This window comes from Liolophura sinensis, chromosome 10 (genome assembly GCF_032854445.1).
Source record: "Liolophura sinensis isolate JHLJ2023 chromosome 10, CUHK_Ljap_v2, whole genome shotgun sequence".
Classification (NCBI taxonomy): domain Eukaryota; kingdom Metazoa; phylum Mollusca; class Polyplacophora; order Chitonida; family Chitonidae; genus Liolophura; species Liolophura sinensis.
In genome coordinates, this window is record NC_088304.1 from 22,468,303 (window position 1) to 22,479,397 (window position 11,095).

The following is an 11,095-nucleotide window of genomic DNA, read 5'->3' on the forward strand; positions in this document are numbered from 1 at the left end:
TTAAATTTTATTGTTTTTCCCCTTATATATGAAGTGACTTGTTGAATCAAAACCTTAACAGAAGGTTGACATAATAAATCTATGTTAATATTTCTGACTGTAAAGTATCCATGAACAGCATTTATTTTGTTTAATTTATCGATGCCAAAGTCACAAGAACTATAAGTGTGCAGACATTTTAGCGACACTTTGTAACACTCTCCTCAATCAGTCACAATGTTTCGGAGATGTTGGCTATTTCAGTTTACAGTTTCCATCACTAAGTTAGGGAAACGATTGCTTCATTCCTGCTGTACTCACAGGATCACCTTCCACCTCCCACCTCCCTATTCTGTAGACCCCACCTCCACCCTGTCCACGGATGACATACTAGTTGGCCAACAGTAGGGTATACTGTCAGTCTGCTCATTTGGTTGGCCAACAGTGAGCTCACTGGTTGATCAGGCCTGAACACACTGGTTGATCAAAAGATTGCTCTGGTTGATCAAGAGTCAACACACTGGTTGGCCAGGAATCAATACTAGTTTATGGCCAGGAGTCAGTACACTAGTTGGTCAAGTATAAGGACATTGGTTGGCCAGGAGTTAGTACTGTGGTTGGCCAAGAGTCAGCTCACTGGTTGGCCAAGACTCTGAACACTGGGTGGTTAAGTGTCTGTATAATGGGTGGGGTCTGGTGTCTTCAACATGGCATTCCAGTGAGGCTGCACAATAAATATATATTAACCCCGGAATATTATATTTGTGGTAAGACTGCATCAATTAAAACTGCCCCCAAAATAATAGGATTACATGTGTAGCGAAGATGAAACACCTTACAAAGCCATCGTAATAGAATAGTTCACATCACAGACTGTTAGCTGGCCTTGATTTCACAGCCAAATAAGGCAGAGCATGGCTTAAAAGATTGATGTTTTTTTTAAAAATTCATACAGTTTAATTATAACATAATCTAAATTGGCAATAATACCTTTTTTCAAAGGCAGAACAAATATTTTAATTCCCCACAACTGAAGCGAAGAGCAAAAAGCATTTAAAAATCGGAGTGGTATTTTTTTGTGCGACTTCATGACAGCGCACGTGTATACTTCAGTTTGTGCTTAGTCAGCTGGGACACTACATTAGATAACGTTAATATTCGTAGTGTCCCAGGTTGCTGAACTAGTTCAGTTTGAGCTTTGTAAACACTAGTGACGCAAGCACTAGTGTGTTGAAACAGTATCCGTTATTTACATGGAAAGAACAGTAGATAAACACCAAAAAGTATGCATTTGTTTACTGCAGTACAAGGGAATCCAAATGTATAAAATCCAGTGATTACAGATTGAAAAGCATTGATTTACCTCAAAAATAGGAGAAGGTAACAGGGTAAAAACAAAAAACAACATTTCAACAAGGCTGATGGACAGTCGGCTGTAGGCATGTTGTAAATCGTCGTGTTGAAATGGCAAAATATGTTCATACAGAGTCACATGTTACCATTGTAATTGGAAGGCTGTAATTCAACCTCGAATATCTACCGGCAAGAAATCAAACATCCGTACAGAAGGATCGTAAATCAAAATGCACTCACACCAATACAGAAGAATTGATCGAGGTCACAATATTGATATCGTCGTCATATGACTGAAAAATTGTTGAGTACGACGTTAAACCCCAAGCACTCACTCACTCACTCACAATATTGATATAGCCTGGTGAAGATAACGCCTCACGTTTTCACGCGCTACTTCATTATCAAACAGAGTTATCCCCCCTTAGTCCTCTTACCGGAAGTAGTGTGGTTGCGTCTAGTATATGCTTTCTGAAGATTGCACCAGATAGCGACTGTAATGCAAGTCTGCCTCGAGTTAACTAAGGCTTTATGCTGCTTGCGTAATGCAGTTAAATCCATGAAATGGATTATAACTTACAGATGTGTACTAAAGTACCTTTACTTTTTCCTGTGCATGTGGCACTCATCGTCGGTTGACTCGCGAGGCTTCACAATGACAAATGAGGTTGCGGTTTCGAATCCAGCTCCTGGTGTACAGGATGCGATTTTGAGTGAAGTGGAGTGTGTCAGGTCCTTGGTGAATGGTGGGACTTTTCTCAACCAAGTTTTAAAATTACAATATTATCCAAATATGCGTCCAAATATATTCCTCAAACAACAGTCAGTACTGTACTATTGGCTAGAATGACGTATTCAAATATTCCTTAATTAACCAACTGTCGGTGTACTCAGACTATGAAAACAGCATGGTTGCCAGGGCTCCACCCTCATAATTAAGTATCATGTGATGTGGCGGTTTGTCTTTTAATTGTTAGCACATATGAGGAGTGGATCAGGGGATTTAACTGAGGATTCCCAGCCCTTCTTGCTCTCACTGTTTATGGGAGCCTTGGTGACAATGATCGGTTGACAATGCTTGTGTGACCATTTCCCATTCAGGTGTATTGGGTTTTCTCAGAGAACAGTCTCATTGTGTTAGAACATTTCTGATCAGACGGAATAATGTGTGAAAATGCCTCACCTAAATCAGATGGTCTCGTGGTATACATGTCTTCCACCCAATATGACATGCCAAACCGGTATGTCACTGTGGGCAAACTCTTAGTAACTTGCCAAGATATGTTTAATTAAACCGGTCACTCTATCAGTTTCCTCCACCCATAAATGTGACCGCCATCTCATCGCCATAAAATGTTCTTGATTATGTCATTAAACAATGATCAAGTAAATAAAATCCTATACCTAAGTTATGGGTGGACAATCACATACTCCTTCCTTTTCAGCTCACCTTACAAAGGAAGGAGAGGTATTGTGAGAGGGGGATGGCATGCTTGTCGGTGGTGGTGTTGGTGGTGGTGTCAGTGTTGGTGTCCCATTTGGTTAAAGTTTATGGCCAGTCACAGGGTAGCAGTGGCCACCCATAGTACACAGATAGCAAATAATCAGCAGCGATTTGCATATCAAAGACTAAGGAAGCCTTTTACCTCCTAGCTCAACGTTTTGTTTAGCTATTCACAAGGTTGCAGTTGCCTCCCATAGTACATAGATTACCAAATGCAGTTCGCGATTTGCATTTCAAGGACTCTGTGGTGAAGTTGTGCACTATAAAAAAAAAAAAACTCCCTACAGCATCTTTTACCAGGACAATAATTTACAAAACTCCATAACATGAAGTCACTGCTCTGCAATCTTTACGCATACCATTAACAATCATAGTCGTGACAGTACAGCAATTTTGGTCTTTCTTATTGATTTAATGGCAAGATTTTTAATTGCAATATATAATTAGAGGATAATATCTGTGTATGAAAGTGCCGGTCGTTCTATATGTACCTTTTTGGGGTCAATGTTTGAATGTATCAGATGACTTGTACATTGTGCAGTTTTACAAGCTGCTCAATCAGGTGAGCTGGCGGTATACTTGGAATGCCTTGTTTTAATTGTGAAAAACAAGTAATTGTAGGCCTGCCCACTGCACCAGTGATCCATGCCTGCAAGAAATTAGTCCGGCTTGGAAAATTTACATCATGTGCTAAATGCTGCTCTTAGCTAAATAATTTAAACTGTCAATATGAAAACTTGGACAAAAAAAAGTATTTTTACCTCAAACTTAAATACTGAAAACATGTGAAAACTAGTGTGTGCTGATAGCTATGTATTTTCAGATTACCGGTACGCAAGATGTCTGGTGAGATGGGGGATAAAAAGATGAAGATGATAATAGATGTAGACACTGGAATTGATGATGCCCAGGCTATAATGATGGCAGTATCTAGGCAGGATGTTGACGTGATTGGCATCACATGTGTCTCTGGGAATGTGGGAATCGACCAAGTCTGTGTGAACACTTTGCGGGTGCTAAAATTCTGCAATAGATTAGATGTGAGAGAGATGGTTGATTTGTATTATAAGTAGTCAACTTTAAAATGTGACAGCTTCAGCTAAATGGTGATATATATGTAGTGATTCTGTGTGTACAAATTATAATTAGTCAAAGATTGGTATTAGTTTGCAGTCAGCTTTCCAAAATGACTTGTCTGCATTTCAAGCTTCTAATATTCCATTATCATTTCTTAGCTGCCTCAGCTGATGTACAGAGCCACCCACACACCACTGGCTCACCACAGGCACACCACTGGCTCACCACAGACATACTACTGGCTCACCACAGACATACTACTGGCTCCCTACAGACATTCCACTGGCTCACCACAGACATACCACTGGCTCACCACAGACATACCATTGGCTCACCACAGACATACCACTGGCCACTGGCTCACCACAGACATACTACTGGCTCACCATAGCCACACCACAGACACTCCATGGGTATGTTACAAACACAGAATAGACAAGCTACATGTTAACTACAGGCACATCACTGTCTCACCACTGGAACACCAGTAGCTCACCACAGACACACCATAGACACACTAAAGGCGCACCACAGGTACGTAATGATCACAACACAGGCTACTACAAGCACACCAAAGGCTCACTACAGGTACGCCACAAATTAATACCAGGCTAAACACGTACACCACAGGCTCACCACTGGATCACCACCAGCACACCACATACTGACCACAGGCACACCATGGCTCACCATGATCACAATACAGGCACACCACTGGCTCACCACAGACACACCACAGGTTCATGACCAAAAACCACAGATACAGCATGAACACACCACTGACTCACCACAGACACCACTGGCTCACCACATGCACACAACTGGCTCTCCACAGGCAGACAACAGACACTCTACAGGCACACTATTTGCTCTTCACGGGGAGATCACAGGATTATCAGTGGCTCACAACAGTACACACCACAGGCGCCATGGCTGAGTAGGCTACACAGTTGTCTATTTCACACTTATATAAGGGTCGTTACTTCTGATGTGTCCCAATGTCAGTCTTGACAGGGCATCTGGGTGTACATGTGATTGATTGACAGTGAACATTCATCACATGTTGTGCTTTCCCCTCTACAGATACCAGTTTTCAAAGGGGCGGCCAGCCCCTTCATCGTGGAGGGTAGCTTGTCTCAAGCCCGATACCATCATGGTAATGACGGGCTTGGGGATGTTCCAGATATTTCACCTGTTCCACCTGGCCCCAGCCTCCTCCAATCACAGGGAGCAGTGCAAGCCTTGCTGGAACTGACCAATCAACATCCAGGTAAGAAGCCACACAGAGAAAAAATTCAGAATGTAATTTCAACAGGAATGAAAAACTATCAGATTTCAAGAAGGAATTTGAGAAGAAAATCTGAGCTAAAATATAAGCAGATTAAGTGTAGTTACATGTTTAAATGTTTAAATGGTCATGGGTTCAATGTACATTGGAACATCAAGGGACCACAATTTCTTGATTATGTTACTGGCCAGTTTTGAAAAATTTGAACCATGTAGATTCTGTGTTAGTTGTGTGCATTCGTGAAAGAAAATAAGACACCTCTCAGAACAAATGTTGAATGACATTCAGTGAATTTTACATTCAGTGAAAATTTTGTAATTACTAAACTGGTGAAGTAATTTCCCTATTCTTTTGCTAATGCATCAGGAAGAGGTCTTGGGCTTATCAAGCAGAGGTTGTGGTCATTCATATAAAGCTGCAGACATTAAAGTGGAAACTACCAACGAAAGCTAAAAGAAAAATTTATCTACATCCTTGAAGAGAACTGCAAATTTTTTGGGTCTGAAACTGAATGTTATCAGGGTACAAGGGGCCTCCGTGCCTCTGTTAACGACCCAGGAGCCTATCACCAATGCGGTCCCTTTGAATTCAAGTCCAGCTCATGTCGGCTTCCTCTCCAGCCGTATGTGGGAAGGTCTTCCAGCAACCTGCGGATGGTCGTGGGTTTCCCCCGGGCTCTGTTCAGTTTCTACCCACCATAATGCTGGCTGCCGTTGTATGAGTGAAATATTCTTGAGTACGGCGTAAAACACCAATCAAATAAATAAATAAATCAAATCAGGTTACACGTGGTTTCCACATATATGTTTTTTCTATGATTTTCTATGCAGGTATGCAAGCCATGTGATTACACACAAAGAACTTAATCAAGTGTAACGGGAGCAGCTTTCCAGTGCTTATACTACCATTAGCAAGAGGGAATTTCCCTTTAGCTCAGTTAGTAGAGTGCTGGACGTCAGCTGCAGAGACCCGAGTTCAAATCATTGTATGACCCACATAGTGAAATCCTTCAACCATTACACAAGCGCCACCCTGGTTTTCACTGTGGCAATTTTGTACACATGTGATTAATGTTCTTCTGTATCAGAAGAGTGCAGAATGTTTTTTCCTTACAATATTACATTGGATGATTGTAAATATTTGTGTTAAAAATACTCAGTGAATTATTTTCACATGCCAGTCGCTGTGAGTTCAAGTCCTGCTCATGTTGGCTTCCTCCCAGGCCGTAAGTGGGAAGGTCTGGCAACAACCTGTGGATGGTCATGGGTTTTCCCCGGGCTCTGCCCGTTTTCCTCCCACCATAATGCTGGCAACCATCATATAAGTGAAATATTCTTGAGCACGATGGAAAACACCAATCAAATAAATAAATAAAATATTTTCGCACGCAAAACTCCCACCATCTTATACAACCATAGGAGACACCTGTTTTGAAAATCAAAAGCACTGGAGTTCACCTTTAAAACTGTTTTTTCCTTCATACTTTTTTTATGGCTATCCTGTTATGACATATATTTGTTTACTTCGTTAGCATCTGGTATAATACTGAAACAATGTAACACAGAAGAGTCGATGATTCTTTTTTTTTTCTCTGCAGGGGAGATAACTCTAGTGGCACTGGCACCTCTCACAAACATAGCCCTAGCAGTGAAGTTGGATGCAGGCTTTGGTAGAAGACTAAAGCACATGGTTATAATGGGGGGGAACATTGAAGGTAAAATGCTGTTCTTTGAGTGAGTGAGTGCTTGGGGTTTAACGTCGTACTCTGTTCTTTGAAGAATTGTTTGAAACAGTTCCATGTGTTGTTATCTATATATTTTTCCTGTGCTTGTAGAATTGCTTTTACTTTGTTTTACAAGCATATACCCTCTGTACATAACCTTAAATTTGTGTCAGTTTTATAGTCTGGCTGTAGACTTCCACAACTATTTTCAAAGCTTTGGTGCTAGTCCAAATTGGCTTTGTTGTCATTGTACTTTCAACCCCTTGCTGATATGTCTGTAAAAAGATTTATTGTTACCAGACTGAAGTAGAGTCCATTATCACCTGACTGAAATAGACTTGATCATCACCTGAGTGATGTGACTCCATTGTTACCTGACAGAAATAGCCACCACCATTAACCAACTGAAATAGACTAGTTTTTACTTGACTGAAATAGACTCCACAATTACATGATGAAACAGTGCCAGACTGAAATAGATAGTAAAGTTTCATTACCTGATTTAAATAGACTGCATCATTACCTGACTGAAACAGACTCCCTTATTTCCAGACTGAAATAGTCTCCATCATTATCGGACAGAAATAGATCCCAATATTACCTGACTGAAACAGACTTCATCGTTACTTGATTGAAAGATTCCATTATTACCTGACTGAAGAAGACGACATCATTACTTGACTGAAGTAGATTCCATTATTACCTGACTTACAAGAATGCCACCATTACCATTACCACCATTATTACAGTGTAATGAAATACACTGTGTCATTACCTGATCGAAAGACTCCACCATTACCTGACTCAAGTAGACTCCATCGTTACCTGACAGAAATTGTCGCCACCATTAGATGACGGACTCTCTTATTTCCAGACTGAAATAGACTCCATCATTATTGGACTGAAATAGACCACATCATTATTGGACTGAAATAGATTCCATCATTACCAGATTGAGTTTGCATTATTACATGTAAGATCCCATTATTACATGAGGGTGCCTCTGTGCCTCAGTTGGTTAGCGCACTAGCGCAGTGTAATGACCTGGGAGCCTCTCACCAATACGGTCGCTGTGAGCTTCCTCTCCGGCCAGCAACCATGCAACCTGTGGATGGTTGTGGCTTTCCCCCAGGCTCTGTCCAGTTTCCTCCCACCATAATGCTGGCCCCCTTCATATAAGGGAAATATTCTTGAGTATGGCGTAAAACACCAATCAGACAAATAAATCAAATAAATTATTACATGACTGAAGAAGATGACATCATTACTTGACTGAAATAGACTCCGTTCTTGCCTGACTGAAGTAGACTCATTACGTGATTGAAAGACTCCACAGTTACCTGACTGAAATAAAACTTTCATAACCTAACTGAAATAAACGGCATCATTACCTGACTGAACAGACTTCCTCATTTCCAGACTGAAATAGACTGCATCATTACCTGATTCCATCATTACCTGATTGAATTAGACTCCATTATTGCCTGATTGAGAGATTCTATCATTACCTGACTGAAATAGACTCCATCATTACCTGACTTAAATACTTTCCATCATTACCTTACTGGAAGATTGTATTGTGAGTAGACTGAAACAGATTCCATTACTAAAAAACTGAAATGAACTCCATTATTACCTGACCGAAACAGGCTCAGAGTCAGTGTCTGGAATGGCAGCATTACACCTGTATATCTTAGTTGTTGTCTTATTATTTTCACAGGACGTGGAAATGTGAGTAGTGCCTGTGCTGAATTTAACTTTTTCTCGGACCCTGAGGGTGCCTATATTACCCTGCGTGAACTGGGCTGCCCCATCTCCCTGGTGGCCTGGGAGACCTGCCTACACAACGCCCTCAGCTGGGTATGTCATGGTAATCCTTTGCAGATGTGCGAAATCATTTTCTTGAAACTGAAATGTTTCTCAGGTTAACAGGCTTAGTCTGATACAATGGACATGTTAAATATTTATTTATTTATTTGATTGGTGTTTTACGCCGTACTGAAGAATATTTCACTTACACGACGGCGGTCAGCATTATGCTGGGTGGAAACCGGGCATAAAACCCAAGGCAGTCTGCAGGTTGCTGACAGACCTTCCCAGGTATGGCCGGAGAGGAAGGGAGTTGTTAAAAAAAAAGTAAACAAAACGCAGCTTATGTATCAGTTGGTAGACACGGGATATTCCAAAGAGATCAGCAGTTTTCGAATACCCCATATATCGGTGTACCCCATACATACGTGTACATGTCATTATTTTAATGTGAAATGAAATATAACTAGTATATGTAAAATTAGATTCTTGGGTTTAGTTGTGCATAGAAAAAGCAGTCGGTAGACAACTCCCAAATGTGTTTTAGAGGAAAGTTCTGTGTGGAATTATCCGATTTTTTATGCAGCCATATTTAAGCACTATTACACTAAAGAACTTCCGTACGTGGGAAGATCTGTCAGCAACCTGCGGATGGTCGTGGCTTTCCCCAGGGCTCTACCCGGTTTTATCCCACCATAATGCTGGCCGCTGTTGTATAAGTGAAATATTCTTGAATGCGGTGTAAAACACGAATCAAATAAATAAATAAATAAGGAAGTTTAAGGTAACAAAAGCCAGATTAGGAGCTTCTTCCTGTAGAATCGCCACGATATGCCTGAAATATTGCCGGTGGCTTTAAGCCATAATCATTAATGCTTCCTATAGACTGATGAAGATGAATATCACATTTTACCCTGTATCTGTCCATTGTAAAAACAATTTACACAGAGAAGTACATTTCCTGTTCATGTACAGTATGATTACAGATCGACATTGATTAAAGAAAATTTTGCCAACAGCAGACAAATACATAATGTGTTCTAGAACTGAAGACCAGTGTCCGTCATCACAAAACGAAATTCGCAAAAATTCAATATTTCGTTAAATGCCATGTTTGCTTTCAGTGTTTTTATTATTTATTTTTTTTAGTTTTATGTCACTTATGTAAGAGAATTTGTTTTCAAATTGTGGTGACTGTATGATTGTTTGTAATTTGCTGAAAACTGTCAAATATCAGTTAGAGAAGGGCTCTGGGAAACTGCTATATGATCATAAAATGTTTTTTTTTTATATTATTTTTCAGCCAGTAGAAAATTGCTTGTATTTATTCACACTTTACTCAGCATTATCCTGTTAATGTTGACAGGACTGGTTTGATCAGTGGAAGACTACAGACACACCCAAGGCAAGGTTCAACTTCTGCATTATAAAAAATGGAGTGAACAGAATACGCAATGTACTGAAAATTCTGAGGTACAGGTCATGTGACCCTGTTGCCATGGCAGTTGCTGTGGACAGCAGCCTCGTTCTGGAGTCAGAGACAATGTTTTGCACAGTAGAACTGCAGGGAAAGGTCACTAGAGGTCAGATGGTTGTGGACTGGCAGAACAGCATGGGGGGAATTCCCAATGTGACAGTGGTTACCAAAATTGACCTGGAAAGATTTGCCAAATTAATGGAAACTATGTTGCTATGACATGGGGTGTCAATTTATGCAGAAGAATTTACTGTTGGAGTTACTGGGTTTTGCCAGACAACCATAACATTTTATCAGATATTTATGCAGAAATGTTTTCCATATTTGTCTTTCATTGTCACAGGTGTGGGTTCAAATGTAGCATTAGAGAGAGAATATGTGGCTTAACTCGTTCTCACTGCCCTGGTGACAACAAACAGCCAACCGCGCACATATGTTCAGCAAAGACCACTTGTCTTCCACCGTTAAGTCAGTTGTTACTTGTTAGCCAAAGAAAGGTCATTGTTTTTCACTGGGCACTTAGGTTTCTCACTGGGTACTCAGATTTTTCCAACCATAGCACTGTTATACAGGTCATCTTTTGGTAAATTTGAGTATGTATTTTTTTTCAGTAGGGAATTCAAAAATATATATGTATATACCTACAGATAAGCCTTATCAATATTAATCGTTAGGTGACTTCATCATGTTAATAGGTACATGTAATGCTTTCTTTGTTACATGATTGGATGTCATCAGTTGTTCACCTGTACGCCTATGGTAATTAAGTTTAGTCCATGTTAGGATTGCAGTTTTTTCAAACAGGTAAACTCAAATACGCACCGCAGCTCATGCTGGCTTTCTCTCCGTTGGTACTGGGAAGATTTGCCATCAAACTGCGGATGG

The 11,095-nt window shown here is 40.4% G+C and overlaps 1 protein-coding gene across 1 annotated transcript; it reads left to right on the forward strand.

The window, feature by feature from the left end:
- The first annotated feature begins 1,800 nt into the window (after positions 1-1,800).
- On the forward strand, positions 1,801-10,809 carry LOC135476292 (nucleoside hydrolase-like). Its single transcript, XM_064756277.1, has 6 exons — positions 1,801-2,071; positions 3,660-3,876; positions 4,997-5,183; positions 6,799-6,915; positions 8,645-8,784; positions 10,100-10,809. Exons 2-6 carry the CDS (start codon positions 3,676-3,678, stop codon positions 10,427-10,429), a joined length of 975 nt encoding a protein of 324 aa, XP_064612347.1. The 5' UTR covers positions 1,801-2,071; positions 3,660-3,675; the 3' UTR covers positions 10,430-10,809.
- Positions 10,810-11,095: the final 286 nt, after the last annotated feature.

Bases quoted from the DNA above. Each gene is read 5' to 3' on its own strand.
- LOC135476292 (XM_064756277.1), top strand. From the start codon at position 3,676: ATGTCTGGTGAGATGGGGGATAAAAAGATGAAGATGATAATAGATGTA. The intron at 3,877-4,996 runs GTGAGAGAGATG...TCCCCTCTACAG, and splicing joins AATTCTGCAATAGATTAGAT to ATACCAGTTTTCAAAGGGGC. The intron at 5,184-6,798 runs GTAAGAAGCCAC...TTTTCTCTGCAG, and splicing joins ACTGACCAATCAACATCCAG to GGGAGATAACTCTAGTGGCA.